The 26,297-nt window shown below is 36.2% G+C and overlaps 1 protein-coding gene across 2 annotated transcripts in view; it reads left to right on the top strand.

The window, feature by feature from the left end:
• Positions 1-26,297, top strand: part of bicd1a (bicaudal D homolog 1a) — a 41,252-nt gene that overhangs the window by 1,941 nt on the left and 13,014 nt on the right. For both annotated transcript variants that reach the window (XM_084408541.1, XM_084408542.1), the window contains exons 2-4: positions 19,119-19,331; positions 22,813-22,965; positions 23,876-24,352. In XM_084408541.1, the coding sequence (XP_084264667.1) occupies positions 19,119-19,331; positions 22,813-22,965; positions 23,876-24,352 (843 nt within the window). The remainder of the gene's footprint in view (positions 1-19,118; positions 19,332-22,812; positions 22,966-23,875; positions 24,353-26,297) is intronic.

The raw sequence follows: 26,297 nt of genomic DNA on the forward strand, positions 1-26,297 counted from the left end.
AGAGCGTTCAAAAACAGCATTTATTTGAAATATAAATCTTTATAATACGGTATAACACTTTATAACAAGTCTTTACTGGTCATTTTGATCAATTTATTGCAGAATAAAAGTATTCATCTCATTTTTTTTTTTTTTTTTTATCTTATTGACCCCAAACTTTTAAATAATAGTATGTGCTTATAGGAATTTGTACAGCAATCATGACCGCCATTGAAGCAGTGTAGCCTGACCTTTTGACCTTTGTTTAGGTCGTCTTCATTAGTGTTTTCAGTGCTGTATAAAATAACTAGCTCAAATACAAATTCACCTTGTGAAAATCACATAGAAATATTAGTTGATGTTATTTGGACCCGTCTAGGGATGCATGATATTATCGGCACATCATCGGAATTAGCCGATAAAGGCTTAAAATGTAGAACATCGGCCCGATATGAAAAATGATGTGCTTTGCCGATAATATGACATGTAATAACAAAAAATTATTGATTTTATTATTGTTAGTTTCAAAGCTTTCAATGTAGCCTACTCTCATTATAAAAAGAACTTTAATAATGCTTTAGTTCTAACAAGTAAGTTTTTGCTCAAAACTAACCGAAATGAAAAATTATTTGTTTATGAACTCTGCAAACAAAAGGAAAATATATAGGCATTGGCTTTTTGCCAACATGAGTTGAAAAAAATCGGCATATCGGATATCGACATTCTAATGCATCTATCATGCATTCCCATCTTATTTTGTTACCCTAATGACCCCTAAATTCCCCTGAAGTAAAGCAACGATTATGACTAATGGGTCTTTGTTAAGCTTGACAATATGACTGCTTATCTCAGACATGTATGGTTATTTACTGACAGCAGTGAGTCATTTGCAGTGAGTAACTGTCATGAAATTGTGTCAGTAATTGCATTTTTTAATGGCAGCTCCCCCTAGATCTGGCTACTGTAATCTGCCCTGTGGGCTTGTCTTTAATTAATTCTATCATACAAATCATGATAGAGCTTGTCTTTCCTAGCCAGCCAAAAATTAAGGTCAGTTTGAAAAAAAAATCACCTTCATTGTATCAATTCGTTTGGAATGGCTAGAACTTTGCAGCATCTGTTAGTTTTTTGCAATGTGGTAAATGTATTTTATCTATTCAGATTTAATTTAAGAAAAAACAAAAATGCATTTTCCTGTTTATTTAGGAAAGCTTTGAGTACAGAACGTGCAAACAGTTTATATTCAGATTTGTCATGATACATCTGTTTGGGTTCTTGCCTTTCAAATAGTATCTCCATGTCTCTTTCTTTTCAAAGCATCTGTGCTGTTTATAATAGAGTCTGTCTGCGGCTGATAGTCTTGTGAAGGGCACGAGTGCTGGAGGTGATATTTTATCTTGAAGATTGACTTTCTGTATTTGGTCTTTTTTTCTCTTTTTATCTGTCTCGGTTCCTCCTTTATTTTGATGAATATTAAACAGAATATATAAGACCACACTGCACCATTTGCCTTTGGGCTCCCAGCTCAAATCCTTTGAGAGTTATCCTAGAATTGACTTGCAAACCAGATTTTCTAAATGTGCAAGAGAAAGGAAATACCATATGAAATCTTTCTGAGGACAGTTTTAGAGACCATATACTGTACACACCTTTTTTTTAAAGAATTTGTTTGTATTTGTTTTTTGTTATTTTGTATTGTTCCCGTATATCCTAGTAAGAGCTTTGTAATTTGTTATTATTGCTGTTATTTTCCACTTTTGTGTGTTAAGCATAACTGTGGTGGGTATTTTTTAATGGAAGTGCACATATTTAGTTAGCACACAGTTGGTGGGTAATTTTTCCTTATTCATAAAGTCAGAATTGATTTTAGAACTCATGAATTTATTGATTATCTTGTTAAATGCAGCATAAAGATCAAGATAATTAGAATTTGGGCACCGGAAAACAGGCCAATGCCATTAGTTTATTAAATGTTGGTGAAAAGGAAATGCTACACCTGTATAAACCCCAAAGCCTGCTTAAAGGGATAGTTCACCCAAAATTGAAAATCACTTACCTACCATCATGTCTTTCCAAACCGTTTCGTTTTTTTTTTTTTTTTTTTTTTTTTTTGCGGAACAGAGAAGATATTTTGAAGAATGTTTCAACTCTTTTTGTCTATACAGTCAATAGTCTAAAAATCTAATAATCTAAAACAATGTTAGACTTTCACTGTGTGGACCAAAAAAACATGGAGAAAAACATTTTTCAAAATTTCTTCTTTTGTGTTCTACAGAAATCTTCATTTATTCAGACCTACAATAAGTAAATGAGTAAAGTGGTTAATTGTTATGCATTTGTTTTTCAATCTAGGCTACTTGTGGTAAACAGCAAATAGAGCTCAAAAGGTTTTTCGGTCCCTCAGGACACAGAGGAAACAGACTGTTGAGTGTTTTATGGTTACAAATGGAGGGTGTTTTGTGTGTACTTGAACAGTGTAGTGCCCTACAGTTCTGTTTCCACTGAAATGTTCTTGATGTGACTTGATCTACATTGATAAGACAGGAGAAATTTGAATTTATTTTGGAGATGCTGCACATCCAATATCTAAGCTGAAGGTTTATATTCTAGGCTATAATTATTATTTTATTCAGAGCAACTTGTATTGCTTTCAAGCTTTAATTAGTTAATGCATTCCCTGGGAATCAAACCCATGGCCTTGTCATATCACAATGCCATACTGTTTAAGATATGTACTTTTAAACCATAGAATGTAATTTTACTCTATGAATGATCCTCAAAGGACTCAGTATGCCACGAAGGCTGAGGTTCTTTTCTCACAGATGTTTAATGCAGTCATCGACATAAACACCAACACCATACACCAACACCTTGGTAATGAATAAAAAGGACAAACATCAGTCACACATTCAGTTCCATGGAAAACACACATATGCCTTTAGTCTGAAATAAATAAACAGAAAATACTTCCACATTCCACTTTTGCCTGCTTGTGAGCTAAGAGGGGGCGGTTGATTTCTTGGGATTTCTTGATTCTTTATTGATTCTCTTCATGTGGATGATAAACCAGGAAGACATACAAAAAGCATGATGGTAATAAGATAAAATATAACCAAAAACTCTTTGAAAGAATAAATATTGCACAAAAAAAAAACAGTTGAGTGTAGAAATCACAATAAGCGTTATGAAATAGTCAAAGTATAAAAAATATGATTAAATATTATAGTTTAAGTACACAAGCGTCATCTAGTGAAAATAAACATCATAGATGCAGGTGGTTTTGTGACAGCAAATACACTTACAGTATGTCAAAACCAGCCTCCACAACTTTAGTTAACATTTATTATGAAGCTGAGCTTAAGTCATAGATCTGTACCTCTTATGCATTATGTAGGGAGAAAGCAGTTGGTAGTACACAAAGTAAGAATGTAAGTGGTATCGAAAGGTGGAGTTAGGTAGGTTGGAATACTGATGAACTCTTTGAGTCTAGACCTTAGACTTCTTTTGAATACTCACAAAAGGGCATAGAACATTTATAGGTCATCCATATGGAGTCATAAATCTGCCTGTCCTAGACAGAAGAAGAAAAATAAAAGAGAAGTGGTAAGAGACAGACAGAAGGATGCGGTAAAAAAAGCCTCACCACCCCTTCACAAAATCAGCAGAGGTTCAAGGAGCTAATCGATAAAGACTGGTGGACAGGACAGACCCTAGTTTTTCTGCCCAGCCCCCATAGCCTAACCTCTTGGCACAAAGAAACTCATCTCTCAAGAACCCCCTAGAGGTGAGAGATATTGATTTGAGCCTCTGATGCAAATGATTGTTGTATTGTGTGAGCCAGCACCATTCTCCAAATTAATACCAATAAACAGCATTTTCAGTGCTACTAACAGTGCAATTCTACTACTAAACTGAATTAATTATACATCATTGCTGCTTGCTACGGGAAGCATCACTTTTTTTTTTTGCTCATCCTGAAGGTTAGGTATAGATAAAAGCGTCTGCCAAATGCGTAAATGTAAACTTTGGTGGTGCATTACTCAGAGATGGATGATACCTCAAATTATGCGTCTGGTTGAGTGGGTTTTTTACCCTAATTTTCCATAATTTACCATAATTTTCACATGATGAACGATAAAATAGGGATAGCGTCTTTTGACTTGGGCAAGTAATAAACCCACTTAGCAACCATCCAGTAAGCCCTATAATGACCTATCAATGTCATAAGTCCCTGCTTAAGTACACTCTAATCGATGCGCCCACTTAGTGAAGTAACCAAAGAATAATTTGAAACCTGCCAATAAAAACACCAGAAAGGCTGTATTTGAATATGCCAATCTAGTAATTGTCTCTTATGATTTTTCAGAGATGAGCGTTCTACTGGATTTGTAAATATATAACAGTTGTAACTTGAATTGGTGTGGCTTTGGGTCTGTACCTTTTAATCAAGCAATGATCAATCTGTGCCTCTCTTCATCTCTCATTGAAGACACTGCCTAGACTAGAACCCTGCACAGTTTTTCACTGTTTATTTCTGCTGCAATGAGACTTCGGGAAAGAGCCGGCCTACTTTACCCAGGGGTGTGTGTATTGATTGTTGCTTTACTTTAGCCTTCTAGACTGCAACTTCAGTGCCTGCAGTAAAAGAAACTGTGGGCTTTGACAATTAAATGAATAAAGTCTCTGTTATGACTGTTTCAGGCAGTTGTAGACTATAGACTATATATCCCTCATTTGTTCTCTCACTAAGTGTGACATATCCATTTGCTGCCTCATAAAGTGTATCACGGTCAATACACTTCCTATTCTCCTTTCACTTTGTAGAGTTTTTTTCTCTCATTACTTCATCATCGAGAGAAACCCAAATACATCTCTAGCTATCTACTGTATCTTATATTAATTTGCTTTTCTAAAATGGCAACATTTTAACCGATCCATTTTTATATCCGTTTATTTCTGTAAAAAACAAAATGGGATTGTTCAACAGTCTACATTGAACATTTTATTTTCATATTAAAAATGTGATTTTCATTTTGATATCTTGATTCACAGCTGATCTGTGGTAGATAAACATTCTAACGCAACATGCACCTTAGACTCTTCCAGTGTAGACACAGTGTTAGACACCAGACATGTATGATTATATCAATATAATCCTCCACTAAATCTCATTTCCCCTCCACCAATATTATTTCCATGCCAGCAGCATGTTAAAAGCAGACTCGGCCATCCATTACATCCTGTTTGGATGATACCCAGTTGCACATTTTCCTGTCCTTCAGTGTTTGTATGTTCAGGTGGTTGTGGCCCATGGCTCATGGCTGTGTGCTAATTAAATGGGACCCTGCCCTGTCTCAGTTCACTTCCCATCATGTATATAGGACGCTCACTCTCTAAGGATGGCTACTAAGTGATGATGTTATAAGATGCTTGAGGCAGAGGACTGGAATACAACCTCTCTATACAGGGCAATTTACTGCCCTAAAAGACTCCAGACCTGGACTAGTCTGTGCACTCTGAAAAAGAGACAAAAAAGGGAGAGACAGAAAGAGAGATACCATATCATACTGGCTCATACTGTTGTAAGTGTGATGAATGGGCTTTTTTTCATTGCCTTGGAGGGTGCAGCAGATTTATTGTTTGTTATTTAATGAAATTTACATTGAAGTGAACTGCCATACAAGTTGCAGATAATTGACACATTAACTGACAACCCTATTGGCAGTGCGCAGTGCTGATGTGCATTAATGCTGCTTACCCAAAATAAGAGATTTAAGAGGCTCTGTTCAGCTAAAGATGAGGCTGTTTTCATAGTCTGTTTTGTTACTTTGCATGCTGCGAATTTCAATCTCGAACATAATCAAATTCTGCCTATCTCTTTCAACAAGGTATAATAAAGAAGAAAAGCCTCTTTCCTGCTCTGGGCTCCTAAATCCCAGGCGACTTCTACCCCAAAGGGTGATTTGGAGTAATATAGTCCTCTATTATTCTCGCCCTGCATTCCATTGTCAGCTGAACATGTGTTGCAGTGAATAAGAAGTGCTGCATTGCTGCAGAGATGTTTAGCTGAAGAACTGTTCAGTGTTTCCTCCTCCCCATCTTTTTTTTTTTTTTTTATGAACACTTACCAGGAAGGTCTGGTTTAGTCTGTAATTCAATTCAATTCGCATTTATTTGTATAGCGCTTTTCACAATACATAATGTTTCAAAGCAGCTTTAAAGAAAATCCAGGTTTATACATTAGAATTTAGAATAAATTGTTATCAGAGGTGACTGTGTCGATTATGTTCATATGTCCACAATGTACAGCTCTAAGATAATACAAATCATGCAGTTAGCTGATATCATGAATTCATTTAGGCAGAAACAATGAGCTCATTACAGCTAATCATTTCAAGTTGTGATTTTATGATTGCAATATATAGAAAATTTGGCAGTGGTGCATGTTTATTCAGCGTTGGCGTCCTCTGAAGTCCTGGCAGGGGTTGGCGCCATCTCTTCACAGGTTTTGAGTCATCTGAAATCTTCATAAGTGGCTGGATTCAAACTGGAGCTGGCTAAATCTCTAGATACCTCGGGATGGGCATCCCAAGGTAGAAACACAGAAAAGCAAATGGAAAATAACTAGCGTAGCTGCTGTTCATAATGTTTCAAGTAATACATAGTCATATGCTTTTGATCTGCTATAACTGGGGAGTGCAAGGTTATGAGATGCATTATGCGAATGCTTGGCTAAAGAGATGTTTGTTTATTTAGATTTGGTAGAGTGTGTCTTAGTCCAAAACACTATCAGGAAGACTATTCCAGAGTTTAGGAGCCAAATGCGAAAACGCTCTCCCTCCTTTAGTGGACTTAGATATCCTAGGTACTACCAAAAGTCCAGAGTTTAAGACCTTAAAGAGCGTGATGGATTGTAGAGCGATAGAAGTTTGGTTAAATACACAGGAGCTGAACTATTAAGGGCCTTGTGTTCAGTAGCAATACTTCATAATCGATACAGAACTTAATAGGTAACTAGTGCAGAGATGATAGAATTGGGCTTATATGGTCATATTTTCTCGACCTGGTAAGAACTCTAGCTGCTGCACTAACTGGACTAATTGTTGCTTGTTTATTGAGGATTCAGGACAACCACCTTGTAGTGCATTACAGTAATCCAGTCTAGAAGTCATGAATGCATTAACATTTGATGCTTTTCTGCATCAAAAACAGATAACATGTTCCGTAGCTTAGCAATGTTTCTGAGGTGGAAGAAGGCTGTTTTTGTAACATGAAATATGATTTTCAAAAGACAAGGTGCTGTCTAATATAACACCCAGGTCTTTAATTGTAGAGGATGAAGTAACAGTAAAATTTGTATGTGTACATTTTTGGTCCAAGAAATAATACATCAGTCTTATCCAAATTTAATAGATAAAAAATTACTTGTCATCTAATATTTATATTTTAACACACTCTGTCACTTGGATAGTTTAGAGATTTCATCTGGTCGTAATGAAATATATTATAATGAATAAAATATAACTGAGTAACATCAGCATAACTGTGGAAAATAATTCCATGTTTTCTAAAAAATATTTTCAAGGGGCAGCATGTATATTGAAAACAGCAGAGGGCCTAAAACAAACCCTTGCGGCACACCATTATTTACTGACGGTAACATGGAAAAATTCCTGTTTAAACTAAAAAAACTGGTAACAGTCAGATAGGTACTATTAAATCATATTAATGTCTGTTCCTGAATACCAGTGTAATTTTGTAATCTATCTAAGAGTATGTCGTGATAGTGTCAAACGCAGCACTGAGATCAAGTAAAACTAGAATTGAGATGCAACCTTGGTCAGAAGCTAGAAGTAAGTGGTTTGTAATTTTGACAAGACTGAAATTTTTCATATATATATTGTAATAATATTGTAAAATATTTTTTGATCAAATAAATGCAGCCTTGGTCTTTCAAAATTTCCCAACTACAACCTTTTTAACAGTAACTTATATATTAAGAGTTTATTATTACTGAGAATTTACCATTAATAATTGGAAAGACCAAAAATATGTTTTGAATGCTGGTCTCCATCATAGGATGCTGGTGTTTTGTGTGTCCGCTTTAGACTTAACTAGCTTAGTCTTTAGAAAGTCCAAACTGGTCAACCAGCCTCAATTCTGCTGTTGGCTATGCTGGTCCACCTGCTAGACCAGCAACAAACCAGAACTTACCCGTATGAACGTTTGCAGGTGCAAGCTTTTCAGCAAGGTTTAGTTCTAGAACGAAGATAGTATTTTTCGCTTTCTCTCACTGCTGAGGAAAGCATTCTAGTCAAACTCCACCCTGAATTTATAAGCCTCCTGAGACTGTAAAAACAGCCCTGGTTCCCAGAAACCTGAAAACATACCCTGGTGGTACCTGCTAAAAAATACAACAACAGGAAATTACCTTGCGTATAGGATTAGAACCCCACCAAAACTCAACAAGCTCCAGGTGTAGCCATCGTATTGGTTGTGGACTGTAGCTACTGTTAGTTCTCATCAGTACTTTTGGCCAGTACTGAAGCCAGTTAAAGTATTTATTTTGTCATGGATTTATCAAGCAGTACATATCAGTGCAATATGTATGGCAGTTATTTTGCTTTATTTTTTACTGCAAAGCTTTCTATATGACTCCATTGTAAATATATTGTGCTGTAAGACTCCATAATGCTGGCTTGCTAATGTATCTGCTTCTATCTATATTCCTTCACACTGACAGGAAGCCTGTGAAACATCCACTCTTCTCTGTCTGAGTCATGATGATGAATCTCTGAACTGGCAGCATGACCACTAGCCCTCTTGTGTCTTTTCCTCTGAGGACTTTGCCTTGAGGTAATTCAGATAAATATGTTAGTCTTAAAAGATACAGATGAGGGTAAGACTATTTGCTACAGTAGATCATTTGTTTTCTCTATACCTCTCTGGCTATGATTGAGGTTATGTTTAGGTTTTGAAAAATGTATAATCTGTCCGAGAATAATCTGATTTAAGAGCAGTTACACATCATGAAAATTACATTTAGGAAGTGTATGTGTGTGTATGAATAAATGTATGTATTAGTGTTGTCACAATACTGGAATTTCGATAAGATACCTTGACAATTATCGATATTTGATTATACCAATTTCGATACCATGGGGAAAAACTATTTTTTTTTTGTCCATCCATTGAAATTCTAGTCAATCAATATATTCAAACTTCAAAAAGTACATGATACATCGTAACATTAATCCATATGAATCAAGCGGTTTAATCCAAGTCTTCTGAAGAGACACAATCACTTTATATGAAAAACAGATTTTAATTAATTCAGGCTTTCATTCAATATAAACATTGACAACAATTACCATTAAAATTATCTCACCTAAATGTTTGCTAATTCAATGTATTTGTGTATTTGCAATGGGGTAATTTTGTTGCAAATAGCTCACATAGGGCAAGCTTGATTTCAAACTTTGGAATGAATTCTCAAAAAAATATACAGTATAAGTAAACAGAACAAATAAACAAATTACAAGTAGTTGCACAAATAAACAGTGCTTTAAGTTTGTCAGGTAGGTTTAACAGTAGTATTTAGGTAAGAAATACTACAGAAATTGAATAAAGTAATCAAATCTAAAATATTCTTACAATTAAAGTTACAAAAGTTATTCAGTCAAGAGCAATGAATAATTTCCTCTTTTACTTTTGTTCTTTGATGAACAGACAGCTCCAGGTTTATTAGGCCAACCCTCTAGGCACACCTTGGCAATAGAATTGTAATAGAATTTTTTTGGTTACTCTCCAGACTGATATACTACTATATTTTATTATGATTACGATTTTTTATATATAGATATAGATATAGATATATATATATATATATAGAGATATTTGTTGCAGTATCGGGAAAATAATGCTATTCTTTACAATATATATTGCTATTTTTTTGTATATACAGTGTATATATACATACAGTATAAACTGTATACACTCTTAAGAATAGGATTACAATTCTACAATTCTAGATCCCAGATCCCCAAGTATGAAGTGCTTGGGAAAAATGCACTTATACAGACAGAAAACTTAACCTTTTGTGAGCAGCAAAAGTCAGTGTATACGCCCACATATTGTACAACTCACCCACATTGTGTACAATAGGGCTACTATATGGAGCAACAAAAATAAATGTGATGAGCTCGCTTTTGCTTAAAACATTGCTTAAGACATTGTTTTGTCCATATATATATATATGCTGATGTCAGAATTGAAATCAGTGTGTGATTTATTTTTAGATTAATTTTTGCTTACACATAATCCTTGGTGTATTTTTGAGAGGAGTCATGAGCTCAGATTGGAGTGTGCAGAAATTTGGTTTGCCAATTATTCTCTCTCTTTCTTTTTTGCTTGAAGGTTTTTTGTCGCATGCATTTAAATATTGTTTCCATACTTGGATTAATAAATTTTACTTTCAATTACAGATCAAATAATCTCTGCTCAAATACTGATAAATCTCAAATAAATAAACCAGCTCAAGCATGCTGGTCTCGTACTCTGACTGCTCAGTCTTGTAATGCATTTTCTAATATGTATCTGGAGGAATATCAACCTCTTACCTCGGACTCTGTTCCTTCCCACTTGAGTGTTGATGGTAAAGTGCAACTGTTCAATAATAGATGTTGTAATATTTTAGATGCTATTGCACCTCGAAAGCTTGTTAATCGGAAATGCAAATCCCAACCATGGATAAGCAATGATATTCAGGAACTTAGACAGCAATGTCGTCAGTGTGAACGAAAGTGGAAGAAGGATGGGCTTCAGGTATCAAATGAAATACTGAAGGCCTCTTTGCATAATTTTCAAAAGGCTGCCAAGATTGCAAAGGCGAAATATTTATCGGACATCATAGCCAAAAATTCTTAATGTTCTAGAATTTTATTTTCAACGATAGACTCTGTTTTAAACCCCCCGATGCAGAGATTTCCAGAGATTTCATTTTCACCATGTGAAAACTTTAACACGGGTTAAATTATCTACAATGGCAAATTCTATTCCAGACCCCATTTTATCCACTACTCAATGGAGTGATTTTGAATTAGTCTCTTTACAGACATGTAAAGAAATCACTCTAAAATTAAAAACCAACTTTCTCCCCACAAAATCGTTTGCCCTCACGATTTGTAAAACTAATTTTTGACACTATTGGTCCTGATCTAGTGAGGATAATAAACAACTGTCTTTTGACAGGGACTGTTCCAGATTGCTTTAAATTAGCTTCAGTGTCACCGATCCCAAAGAAGCCTTCGCCTGATCGTGCAGTTTACTCAAATTTTCGACCAATCTCCAATATGCCATTTTTATCAAAAATTCTAGAATTTTTTTTATTTATGCAGCAAGAAAATGATTTGAATAGTAATGGTATTGCTGATATTTTTCAGTCTGGTTTTAAAACCTTACACAGCACAGAGACTGCCCTTTTGAAAGTTTTTAATGACATTTTAATGTCAACTGATGCTGGTAATACCATGGCTTTAATTATGTTAGATCTCAGCTCTGCGTTTGATTTTGTCTCGCTTGGAGCAATACATGGAGTAAGAGACACTGTACTCGACTGGTTTCGATCCTTCCTGTCCAGCAGAAGATTCTCTGTAAATTAAGGGAAGTATTTTTCTTCTGTAGCACATGTGGTGTCCCTCAGGGTTCAACTTTAGCACTGTTACCGTTTTCACTGTACATGCTACCCATTGGTTCTATATTTAGGAGATTCGGTGTGTCGTATCATTGCTATGCCGATGATACACAGCTTTGATACGCATACCATTTATGCGCAATGACAGGTCTGCCATAAATCAATTGATAGACTGTTTTCAAGATTTGAAAACATGGCTTACCAATAACTTTCTCCATTTGAATGATGACAAATCTCAAATTGTGCTGTTTGGGCCAACCGAGAAAACTGATCTGAGCAATGTTGACTTGGGTCTCTCACTCCATATCATTCTTTTGTTGCAAAGAATCTGGGTTTTACACTGGATAATGGCTTAAAATTGAACAAACAAATCAATACAGTTGTCAGTTTCAGTTTTACCATCTCCGAAGATTAGCGAAAGTTAAACCATTCCTAAGCAGGATGAGTTTTGAGATTGTAATTCATGCTTCTTGCTCCTCAATACCTTACTGAGTTGGTTATGGAACACAAACCAGTCAGATTGCCCAAATCACAGACCAATCATACACTACGAGTATACCCAGATCCAGACTGAAATGCAGGGGTGACAGAGCCTTTGCAGTAGTTGGCCCCAGGTTATGGAACAAATTGCCATCATCTATCAAAACAGCGTCCACAGTGTCTGAGTTTAGAAGTCTTTTGAAAACTTATTTGTACTCTTGTGCTTTTAATGTTTTGTGAATGTTTATTTTAATTTTGGGGATGGACCTAGATATTTCTTGTGCAGCACTTTGGTCAACCAAGGTTGTTTTAAATGTGCTTTATTAATAAATTAAACTTGAAACTTGAAACTTGAAATAATCTTTCAAGGTCTTGCAAATTCAACTGATACCATATAGTATAGTATAATATTTTATTTACACTCAGGCACACAAGATGCATACCAACCGCCAATACCTTTGAATGAATGAGACATGATGCAAGGCTGGACCGCGGCCCTAATGAAAATAACAAGGATTTTCTGGATTGTGCTGGCAGCGTTACAGAACAGACTCCTGTCCTGCCGTCACTGACATGCAGATGCTGCGACCATGACTGTCTGGAACAAATCACTGACAGCATTGATTGATGAATGCTCTGAGCTCTCTCTTTCTCCCACTCTTTTGTCTTTTCTTTCTGTTTCCCATGCATACGTACGTTCACGTGAAAGTGGTGAATGAATTCACGTTAATTTACCCAGCATGGTGTTTAATGTCATCACGGCTGTTGCTTTTGACACTTGTGCTTTCGGGTGTTTCCTGTTGTTGTAACCTATGTAAAGCATACTGTTCCCAGGCACAGTTACAGTAAAGCTTGCATGTAAATGAAACTAATGTGTACAAGATACTTTTTCTCTTAAACGTACAATATGTAATTTTTTTCGCCGCTTGGGGTCGCTAACCTCTTACAATAACAAAGGCGTAGTTTGATGACACAACATTTGCTAAGAATTATGGATCTTGTCGTCAAGCCGACCGATCTAATAATGGATGAGTAAATACATTGATGTTTTTATCATGACTGTGATATGAAGCAGGTCGCGATTGCTAAGAGACAGCTATCAGCTCCACACGCGACGCGAGTCCCGCGGATATAAAAGGAATATGGACATTTCATTCTACCGAACTAGAACTCTACTTTGTCTAGTTTATTAGACAAATTAAACTTGTGAGGTAACGCAGCGCTGTTTCACTTGGTCTAACATTACACTATCACACTAAACTGCATTTGAATGTGTTGAAATGTATGTTATTCTATGTGTTAGTTTGTCTGTATGAGACTAGCAGTAAGCTAGATCAACATTAGAATAACATACAGATCATATTCTAACATTTTATCATTGTTTAACTATATAACATTGATTAGTTTTATGTAAATGTGCTCACCTGTTTAATAAAGTACATGTAGGAGCGGTCGAAGTCTCGGCATCTCGAAAACACCACGCTGATATTAATTCTCCTTTTAGTTCTCCTTTTTTAGCCAAAGTCTGCTTGCCATGGTCCATAATGTTTGATCAAAACAACAACAGCGTGCAGATAGACATTACGAACTACACAGTTGTCCACGTCTGTCGCCTTGGTTACTATCAGAGGGCTCTGGTTACTATGGCAGTACGAGCGGAAACCAGGGAGAACGCGGATATGACGCCATTGACGGCGACAAAACGGAAATAAAGAAACGGTCCGTGTCTTCGAATTAAATTACAAATTTCTCCTGGTTTGAAAGTTGTTGGAAACAGTCGGGATAATGTAAGTACACAACTAAAAAATATATATAACATAGATATAGGGATTTTTGCTATTTTTAAAGCAAAAAAACTACATATTGTACCTTTAACAAAAATATAATGTGAAACATGAATGTTGGTTATATCATTTAAATTTTTTTAAATGTAATTTAAATTTATTTTACACTCTTAAAGTAGTACCGTGCCACATATAGAATATATCACATTATTTAACGAGTTATCGCATATAGCTTTTTTTTCAAAATGCTCAGACTGATTAACTCCCAACTCAAGATCATCTATCTACTATAATGACCCAATTTTGCGTACTTCGGTAATTTATTTGTGTTATTTGCATAAAATTTAAATTCAGAGACTAGTTTAGAGACTGTAGTTTTTGAGTGGGCATCATATTTTGACCACCCCGCTCTACATAAAAGAAACCAGATGGAGAAAGTCGGCTTTGCGGACACACTTCTCCACAAACCATCTGCCTCCTACATTATACAGCAAAGGACCAGTCTCTGTGGTCATAGCAACGTCCTATACATGAGTCCGATACGTCTCTCTCTCTCTCTTGTTCTCTCTCAGAGCACAGCTGGGAGGCAGAGGGCCTTCAGCAGGGATTCTGGGACATTGACAGGCCCTCATTTTAAATCACAATGAGAGCTTATTCACACTTCTGTCACTGAATTAATGAAAGTGGTGTAGCCATTTGCTTTTGTGCCTTAATTCTCTCCAGAGTTCAGCAATCAAAAGGAAAGAAAAAAATGTAAAAGAGTAGCTGTGAGTATTAAAGGGATAGTACACCCAAAAATGATTCATAGAATTTGTGCACTATATCCACTAGGCTTTTGAAGCCATACAGTAAGAAAGAGACCAAAATGTAATTCATTATTTACTGATAATCTTGTGGCAGTGAGTTGTTAACCACTGAAGCAATATTATTGAATAGAACCTGTGGAAAGTGCAAAGTGCATCGTAAATCAAATTCCTGACAATAATAAAATAATAATGTTGTTGGAATGTGTTCATTATTCATGTTCATGAAATGGGCGAGTATGATAAATGCTTTCCTGTAGCTCAGTGGTAAGAGCATTGCGTTAACAACGCAAGGTTGTGGGTTTGATCCCAGGGGATTGCACATACCTATGTATAAATGTATAGGATAATGCAATGTAAGTCGCTTTGGATAAAAGCGTCTGCCAAATGCATAAATGTAAATGTAAATGTAAATGATAAATAGTCTATGGTCACAACAGACAATATACTCTGATGGCACTAAAAAAGAATTCTAAAAACTGTTTACACTCTAATATGCAGATGATATTTGCTCATAAGGCTAAACTTTATGTGATAAATAATGACTTATTGTGCATTCATTTATTTATTTATTTATTTATTAATTGTTAGAACCATTATGATTACTTTTTTTTGCAATGGTACATTTTCATGACAAAACATTAACAGTAAAAACATTGTCTATCTAAATTCCCCCTACTGTAAAACATAAAAATGTTTTATGTTTTTATAAAACATTTTGTTTTCTTTATAAATATACACTCACCTAAAGGATTATTAGGAACACCTGTTCAATTTCTCATTAATGCAATTATCTAATCAACCAATCACATGGCAGTTGCTTCAATGCATTTAGGGGTGTGGTCCTGGTCAAGACAATCTCCTGAACTCCAAACTGAATGTCAGAATGGCAAAATGGCAATTTTGAGCGTGGCATGGTTGTTGGTGCCAGACGGGCCGGTCTGAGTATTTCACAATCTGCTCAGTTACTGGGATTTTCACGCACAACCATTTCTAGGGTTTACAAAGAATGGTGTGAAAAGGGAAAAACATCCAGTATGCGGCAGTCCTGTGGGCGAAAATGCCTTGTTGATGCTAGAGGTCAGAGGAGAATGGGCTGACTGATTCAAGCTGATAGAAGAGCAACTTTGACTGAAATAACCACTCGTTACAACCGAGGTATGCAGCAAAGCATTTGTGAAGCCACAACACTCACAACCTTGAGGCGGATGGGCTACAACAGCAGAAGACCCCACCGGGTACCACTCATCTCCACTACAAATAGGAAAAAGAGGCTACAATTTGCACAAGCTCACCAAAATTGGACAGCTGAAGACTGGAAAAATGTTGCCTGGTCTGATGAGTCTCGATTTCTGTTGAGACATTCAGATGGTAGAGTCAGAATTTGGCGTAAACAGAATGAGAACATGGATCCATCATGCCTTGTTACCACTGTGCAGGCTGGTGGTGGTGGTGTAATGGTGTGGGGGATGTTTTCTTGGCACACTTTAGGCCCCTTAGTGCCAATTGGGCATCGTTTAAATGCCACGGCCTACCTGAGCATTGTTTCTGACCATGTCCATCCCTTTATGACCACCATGTACCCATCCTCTGATGGCTACTTCCAGCAGGATAATGCACCATGTCACAAAGCTCGAATCATTTCAAATTGGTTTCTTGAACATGACAATGAGTTCACTGTACTAAAATGGCCCCCACAGTCACCAGATCTCAACCCAATAGAGCATCTTTGGAATGTGGTGGAACGGGAGCTTCGTGCCCTGGATGTGCATCCCACAAATCTCCATCAACTGCAAGATGCTATCCTATCAATATGGGCCAACATTTCTAAAGAATGCTTTCAGCACCTTGTTGAATCAATGCCACGTAGAATTAAGGCAGTTCTGAAGGCGAAAGGGGGTCAAACACAGTATTAGTATGGTGTTCCTAATAATCCTTTAGGTGAGTGTATGTATAAATATATTTACATATCATTCCATTTTTGGATTTATCCAGACAACTTTTTGAAATATTGTATTTCTTAAAGTGCCCCTATTAAGCGTTTTCAGATATTAACTTTGTACTTCGGTACAATTCGGAAAAAAAAATTATCGAATTGCACAATTGATTTTGAACTGCCTGAAATGAGTCATCAGTTATTCCAGCCTTGTAAACCAACGTAGATTTGTGCAGGAAGTAACAAATATGCTATGGTCTTCATTTTCTGCCCACAAACAACATCTACTTTGACCGGCCCTAAAAAACTGTAGTTGTAGCTGAGGCCTGGAAGACTTTGGTTCATGTTGTCAACAGTTTGAGAAGACGCTGTTTTCTGCACTGCGAAAGCAAGGATCAGGACTCAGGCTCAAATTGGTACAGTAAAACCAACGGCATTGTTACTGTTCATATCATTGTGTATACAATTGCTGAGGAAGCCTCCAGAGCTAAAATTCAAATATAGTGATGTTTCCAAAACATGCTGTAAGCGGTAGACCAATCAAAACAGGGCAACAGATCTGACCAATCAGAGCAGAGTTGGCTCTCAGAAAGGTGGAGTTTAGAGAGACCGAATCCCTTAATGAACCGTTTCAGACACTTTATTTGGCCTCGGATGCATGTAAACCTATTGTTGTGAATTAGTAATGACTGGAATTGATTCAGTGCTTTAATTCTTTGACAATTTCTAAATCCACGTCAGCAACTTTTTAACTACCTCCACTCTTCAGTCAGATTTGTTGCAAGGTGCCATCTACTAGGACTCCAATTGATTTTTAGTGCATCTTCAATTGATTTTCTCTTTTGAAGGTCTCTGCTGGTCTCATCCCAGTCATGCTTTGCTCATAAAATGGTCCTGGTATATTGGGAACATCACAGAGTTTATTACCTGCACCAGCAGATTATGATATGTGATGTGCTTTACAGATGTATTGCTTAAAATGCACTATAATGTGCTGCACATGTAATGTAATGAAATCATAAAATGAGGATTTAATTATTTAATAACCCTTATTATTTTTAATAACCCTCATATACTGATTGAGGTGTGAGAGCCTTGTGATAACTCTTCAGAACAGACTTTTATATCTGGCTCATTCCTCCTTCCTGTTTATCGTCTACTGTCATCTTCCAAACAAGACAGGATGCTTAAGTCATGAAACGCCGGATCTGCATGGGGTGAAAACCTGTGTCAGGGGAATCGGAACACTGTTTCTATTGATCAGAGCGAGCAGCTGAAATATTATCTCAGTTACCTTGAAGTGAAGCACTTTGCCTGGGCAGGTGATGTGAGCGAAGAGGTGACGTTGAAATGTGGGCTCTCTTCACCAGAAGCCAATGTTTTATTTAATTGGCATTAAACTTACATTAACAAACACATCACATATTGTACTATCTAACCGTAACGGTGAGACATACCTTGTTGTTGTTGTTGTTGTTGTTGTTGTTTTTGAGTGCTGACATCTCAGTCAAATCTGAGCAAGATCAAGTCTGTCATTTTGTAATGACACATTATTGTGTTTTTTTGGTTCATTTACTGTCATTAAGCATATGAGTCACTTAATTGTTCTTGACACTTGCTAATGGCACATATCCATCAATGTGATAACTGATTGCTCATTTGTCATAAATCGGTATGTTCTTATGCAAAGACTCAATATGCCTAAACTTCTAGTTGAAAGTTCCCAAGTATGTTTTTCTGAAACAGATTCAGAATGGAATATAAAGCTAACTGCATACTGTGCACTATTTAAAAAATATGTGCAGCATACAGAAATATGTTTTAAAAAATAATTTGCTTCAATGTTTACACAAATTAATTATTTGAGTCTATAAATGAATCTGAATAATTTAACTGGGTCTTTTGCAATAATGATATTGAATGGTTAAGTTGAGGGTTGAGTTGAGAACATTGCATGTGGCTCTGACTGTATTGTACACTTTCTGGCAAATGTAGTAGACTTTTTTTTTTTGTATTGTGAAATATTATTACGATTTAAAATAACTTTTTCTATTTTAAAATATTTTACAATGTAATTTATTTCTGATGGTTCAGCATCATTACTCCAGTCTTCAGTGTCACATGATCCTTCAGAAATAATTGTAACATCATTTATCAATGTTGAAAACAGTTGCTGCCTAATATTTTTTGTGGATACGCTTTTTCAGGATTCTTTAATGAATAGAAAGTTCAAAAGAACAGCATTTATTTTAAATAGAAATCTTTTGTAGCATTGATTTTAAATGTCTTTACTGTTACTTTTGATCAATTTAATGCATCCTTTCTTGGTAGAATGCTGTTGTGAACATACCCATAATTTCTCTAGAAATTTCTTTAAATTGAACACTGATGTGCCATTTTTTTTCCTCCCTATTCCTCAGTCTCTGTCGTTGATTTTCCTCTAGGCGTTCGGTCAGGCATACACCACCCAGCGTAAAGTAGCAGAGGATGGTGAGACAAACGAAGAGACGTTGCTGCAGGAGTCTGCCTCTAAAGAGGCCTATTACATGGGACGTCTGGTGGACCTTCAAACCCAGCTCAAACTGAGCAGCTCCGTGGCCTCCAACGCCCAAGCGGAGACCGAACGTCTCAACGCTCTGGTGCAAGAACTCAGAGAGGTGAGTTGTGTATTTTCTTGTACCGGTGGAACTGCCGTCAGCACACATTACACAGTACATAAGTTAGTACACCCTTTCTGAAAGTAATTAATTTGATGAAGTTTATCTTGGACCAAAGGGTTATTTTGAGGCCAGTGAGTCTGTGTGCGTGTAGTGTGTCAGCAGTCATTGGTGTCAGGGTCAGAGACTGTCGCCATAGTGCATTGTAGGGGGCAAATCCATGGCTAAGCTGGGGCATAAGAGAAATACACTGAGGTCGGCACAAAGACACACTGTACACACACACGGCCACTGCGGTCCTATGAGACAGGGAATTTCATGAAGTTTTTCACCCTGTGGTCACATACCTTAAATTTAGAATAGCTTAATTATCACAGTACGAACAGGTACTCTGACAGCCTAGATTACATCAAAATTAGCATTTGTATTCATTTATAGCTCACGTAATCAATGGAACGACATCTCTTATCTTCTCTGAATGATGACATGTTCTCTGGTGCGAGGGCGGGACAACCGTTCATTCACATGACATCACAGCATTAGTAATTAAACCATCCAAATCAAGTTCCTCCCTGCAATTTTTCTTGTTCGAGAAGCCATTTCACTTTGTATATGCACGTCATAATAGGGCAGAACAGACTATCGGAACTTCCATTTCATGCAGACTTTAAATTTTAAATCATTAAATAGACATTACAAAAGTGGCTTTAGAAATCAATTTATTGTTTGTTCATTCCTGTTCTTGGTAAGTGTAGTTTAGAAAAGCAGTTGAACATAAACTAGACATATTTCACCTGTAGAAAAAGAAATTACATTACCTGCAAAAGTTTTCCTGCATTGTTTTTTCATTTCAGTTTTGTCAAGACAAATCTTTTTTCTTTTCTTTTTTTTATATCAATTTATGTCGATGTAATGTTAATAGAGACGTATGGTGTGTGCCATAAATTTTAGATCAGCACAATTTGTTCATAACTGCTATTTCACAAGTTGCTCATCATTCCTTGAAGTATTCTAAAAAAAGTCACTGTTAAAATACTTTTTCATATTCTAGTTTACTGTACAGGAACAATATAAGAAAGCAATTCGTAGACTGACTTCCCAATAATCTGTGCGGATTTGGGACGGGTCTTTCTATTTGTTGACCAATTGAAGAGAGGGTAGGGCGTAAGGGATTTTCGGAAGTCATTATCTTTGCAATACCATTTGATGCCACTAAGTTAATTTTAGCCTTTGTGTACTGCATAATGTGTGTGGAGTATTTCAGCCTTAAAACCAGCATTACTGTAGCAGTTTCTGGCACGGCACATACTAGGTTTGCTGTTTAAGTACTGCACTGCTCCTGACCCCTGAGTGTGTGAAGCCCATGATTACCACTGCTACAATGGAGCTGTAGTGGGGGATAATTGGTCAGTAATCCCCTGGAGTTCATGACCAGCTCATTTGAACTGGCCTGGCATTGCTTAAAATATGCAATGAGACATCACATCCTCTGGGTGAGCTGTGATATTGTGTGCAGTAATCAATATACCAGCTCATGGGAAGGTCATCTTCCAGGGTGTGCAAAATATCTTACACTATAACAGTTTTTGATCTTTTTATTCCAGTAATGAGTGGCAAATTTAATGGAGACAGCTTCAGGTAAATTTGGATAGAATTTTTTGCAGCTTCAGTGAATGTCTACACAAATTTTTTTTTTTTTCATAGACACTACAGTATAGGATGTCTTATATATATATATATATATATATATATATACACACACACAAATACACTATCATTAAAAAGGTAAGATTTTGTAATCTTGAAAGAAATACAATGAAAACAATAATATTGTGAAATTATTACAATTTAAAATGCTATTTTATTTGAATATGTTTTCAAAAAAATTTTAGGATTCTTTGAAAAATATACAATATAAATGTCTTCACTGTTAATTTTGGCCAATTTAATGCATCCTTGCTGAATAAAAGTTTAAATTTCTTTCTTAATCTCAGAAAAAAAGTCTTCTGAATGGTAGCATAAAGATGATTCAGATTATAAAATTGTTCAGATTATTAAAATATGCATGCAATGCACCTCACGCCTGTCCTACTGCCCAATCAGCATCTAGGTTTCTCCCAAGGCTGGCTCTGTTCCCATGTCTGTTCCACACCTTTAACTCTTCATCAGCAGTTTTGCCCAGTTTGTGCAACGGTGGGGGGTGGGGGGGTTCTCTCTAAGCAATTGTGATTTTCCAGCAATCTGCTCTTGAAGAATGTTTTAAAGTATTTCAAAGATTACTATACTGTGAATGCTGGCGCAAACAAAAGGCCTGGTACCTTGGTAGAAAGCTATAAAGAGGTTCCTTTTGGCCACTCACTGTGGATCACTTTTATATAGATTAATGCTACATTCTCAGACACATTGAGATTTATACAATGTTTTCACTTCTTGCTTGTCACATTCTGTTTCAGCTGTTAAAGAAGCCTTTGTTTCGGCTTTCCCATATAGATTGAACTTTGAGGAAGAAAGTGCTGACTTGAGGGTTTCCTCTGACGGAAAGCAATTTTTTACCCAGCATTCTTGTCTGCACAAGTATGGACATGATCATTATCATCATAGACTCTGACTCACAGACACAATGCTATTATATGTAAGCCTAAAGGATCTTTATATATTTCTTAGAAAGATTCATCATGGCATACTCCCTCATACCACCACTATAATAAAAATAAGGAGACTCTAAATGGATATGTAGAATTTATTGCTGCTAATTATTTATTTTATTTTATTAATAGCCACCCTCTTTTCAGTGATTTAGTCATAAAATCCTCGGTAAACATTGCAAGTGTCACAAATACAGTGGACAGACTGCATAGGTGGATGGGACTTTTTGGCACTGCATTGAACTGGTTTACATCTTAACATTAAGAACGTTCCCCATGTGTCTACCTGGGTACTAATAGATCTCAGACTGTGCCATTACAACTAGGTATCCCTCTGGGGTCAGTGTTGAGTCCTATTCTGTATAGTATTTATATGCTGCCTCTTGGGCAGATTATCCCGAAGTATGGCCTGGGCTGTCATTGCTATGCTCTTGAACCCCAGATTTATATTTGCACTCAGCCTTGGATGAAACATAACTTTCTTAAATTAAATTATTCTAGAACTGAAATTCTGTAAATCGACACTCCAACCTGATGCAGAAAGGCTTTATTACATCTAGGCTTGATTACTGTAATGCGCTTTTTTTTAGGTCTACTGGCAAATTCCATTAAGAGGTTGCAATTTATACAAAATTCAGCTGCTTGTATCTTGACATGTCTACATCTTTACACCAACACATTACCCTTGTGCTTCTTCAACTGCACTGGCTCCCAGTTCAATCAAGCATTGGCAAGCTTATTTTGAAAGTCATCTTTTCTTCTGAAATGGGGTCATGCTTAAAAAGCCAAGTGAATCACTTTTTTCTGTGTTGTCCTTCCCATTTCTCTCTTTTTAGAATAATGAGATTTTAGAGCTACAGAGGAGCAGGATGAGAGAGGAAATAAGAGAGTACAAGTTCAGAGAGACCAGACTGCTGCAGGACTACACTGAACTGGAGGAGGAGAACATCACTCTACAGAAACTAGTGTCAACACTAAAGCAGAATCAGGTATACTTTACTTACACACACTAATTGTGAAGCACAATGTCATTCTATGTGAGCAAAAGCCACTATAGAGTATACTTACATGTAGTCACTTAAATTAATTGGCTCTATGCTACTTACAGAGGACATAGCTTCACACTAGCTTGTCAGGTTTCTTGCTCCAAAAATGTTCAGAATTTAATTTTAGCCCCCTATTCTCCCCCCCCTTAAAATTAAGCTGTTTTTCCTACTGTACCTTCAAGCGTAACATGATTTGTCCAAGTAGGTCATGTTTCTGGATCACCATCCTTGTTGATCCTGAAACAACATTCCTATTAACCAATCAAATTTGAGGGATAGGTTCAGGGGTTACAACAACATTTTCATAATGATTTCCTCTGATTTTAGGAGGATAAGAGTTAGGACTATGATTTTATAGGAGGATTTGATTGAAAGCATTTTCACTTATAAACATCTACTTAGGGGAAATCACATTATGTGTACTGCCAAATTACCTCAGATGTTATTGGATAACATATTTTTAAGTAAAAGGAATATGAATACACCCACCAATTTGCAGAAAAATTGTAATAATAAATAAATAAATGAATAAATAAATAAAAATGATTGTACAAAAAATATATAAAACATATACTTTAGTCACATTTCAGCTAAATGTTTTCCATAATTATATTTACTTAACAGATTTTATGTATAAGTATATATAATGTATAATAATATACAATATTATAATCTGTTTTAACTATAAATATAGATTTAAATGCTAAAACGCATTTATGTATTTTATTCTATTGTCATATATTTAATTATGTGCTATATTAGGTACTGAGGTCAGTGATTTAGTAAATTAAAAATAAAACAAAATTAAATGTATAATAATAATAATAATTGTCAACCCTTTTCAAATTTACAGGTGGAATACGAAGGTCTAAAGCATGAAATCAAAGTACTTGAGGAAGAGACGGTGCTCCTCAACAGCCAGCTGGAAGATGCTTTGCGCCTGAAAGATATTTCTGAAGGCCAGTTGGAGGAGGCATTGGATGCTCTGAAGAGTGAGAGAGAGCAAAAGAACAATCTCAGAAAGGAGCTGGCCCATCAGCTCAGCCTGACAGAGAGCGTGTATGGAGCCAGCACCCACCTGGCCATCTCTGCCGTGGAGGGTTTGAAGTTCGCAGAGGAGGCGGCGACCAACGGCACGTCTGCATCCGGGTCTAGCCCCAACAATGAGGACAGTAACCGGTGTAATGACTGCAATGGGCATGGACCAAAGGTGAATGGAGAATATCACCGACCGGGAGGCAGGAAGGGAGAGGTGTTGCACCCCGTCTCTGATCTCTTCAGCGAACTCAACCTGTCTGAGATACAGAAACTCAAGCAACAGCTCCTACAGGTTAGTCACATGACACTTAAGGCATAGAATATGTAGGGATTGCGACAAAACCAGATTATGAAATTAAGCTGGAGAGCAACATTTGTTTAATTTGATTTATTTTAATGAAACACTTAATCTTTAACATAGTTCATGCAGGAAAATCCGTAAAAAAAGCCCAAAATTCCACACAAAAATTATTTGAAAAGAGCTTATTACACTGCTTTACATTTTGAAACTAGATCTTATTTAAATAGCATGTTGATATGCCCTCTAACATTTTTTCTTAATTGTTTATTCCATTCTTTTTTTTTATCTGTCAGAATGACTATTTAGTTGTTCATTAATTCATCCAGGCCTTTTTAGTAATTTTTTTTGTCTGTTTTTGCTCAGATATTCATAGTCAGATAAATCAATGAGGGGTGCTTTGTGGGAAAACAGCTGTTATCCAGTGCATTAATGGGCAACTATTGACTTTTCATTACATTTTGGTGGCATCTAATGCTACTTTATAAACAAACACAAATACCTCAAACCTTAGACATAAACCATTGTGCATCCAGTCAGTTTCAATGGACATTTAAGTGATGCCAATCCTTCTTTATTGGCAAAAATACCATACCTGGTATTAAAGAGTTTAAGTGTAAATTTGAGTGAAGGAAAGTTGAATGCAGTAAATGCAATGGTCTATTTTGTGCTTTGGGATGCTACTGTCAGGTTGATTACAATTATGAGCGAGTGCTTTGTGACTGTCCATGTAAAAGCGGGACACATGTATTTGTATGTGTGTGTGTGTGTGTGTGTGTGTGTGTGTGTGTGTGTATGCCACGGGCATATTCAGCAAGAAAGACAGCATGGGACAAGAATAGAAAATCTGCCAGTGCGGACACAGAAACATAGAGAGCGTCAGCTGCTTAAAGCAGTAAATGTAATGGTACATGTAAAAAAAAAAAAAAAAAAAAAAAACGTTTAATATAATAAAAACATATATTATATAAAACAATATATAATTTATTAAAATGTATAATTTGAATTTTAAGATATATAATAATAAATTACATCTATCTGTATCTGTATCTGTAATGATCGATTGAAAACACTATGGTCATTTGGTCATGCATGATAAAAAATAAATACAAAAAAAACAATGCTACCACATAAATTCATCCACATAGTCGAAACAGATCAATTTCATGAAAAGTATTATATAACATGTTTGCATTTAATGGTGTCCTCTGGGGAATGTGGCTGCAGTCTTGTTTTCTCTAGCTATGTGGGATTGCCATCAAATACATTGCCAGAAGCCTGTTATTGCAGCATCCTATTGCACAAATTAGCTGCTACAGTATTAGTTCCTATTTGGATGAGCATTTTACACATTTATATCACTGCTTGCTTGGCTATAATGAATTGTTTTCTCACCCCTCAAGCAACTGTAATTGCCTGGCATTTATCCAAACAAAAAGTGTTTCCTCATCCTCCCCTATATTGTTCTTCTTGGATCCTCTCCAGTAAGGAATCGATTGTGTTTCGCTATCTCAGCCTCAAGCATTAGATGGCTGACGCTTCTGATACAATGAGTGATCAAAAAGCAATTAAGCAGCACTTGAGCTCAATGACAGGAATCACATGTCTGCATTTATGCTAAATTTGTGACAAGCAAGCTTACACACCTAACTATCACACCTGTCTGTTGAGTGGAATTTCAGATGAAGTGAAATATTCCATGTTTTTTTTTTTTCAAGAATCAAGAATATTGTAGATAAGGTCTTTACTAGAGAAAGTGAATTAAGACTCCTATGAAAAGCTCTTTTTGAAGGTATCATGTAATTCAATGACGGGTGCCTTTTTGTTGACATTTCTGTGATTAGTGGGACTAACCATTCTTGAGAAAATATTGTTCCTTGCTGACTTTCCAAAAGGAGCCTAAACTTCTTTGAAATCCAACCCTGTTATTATTTATTTG

The sequence above is a fragment of the Rutilus rutilus genome (genome assembly GCF_951802725.1).
Source record: "Rutilus rutilus genome assembly, chromosome: 5".
Taxonomy (NCBI): Eukaryota; Metazoa; Chordata; class Actinopteri; order Cypriniformes; family Leuciscidae; genus Rutilus; species Rutilus rutilus.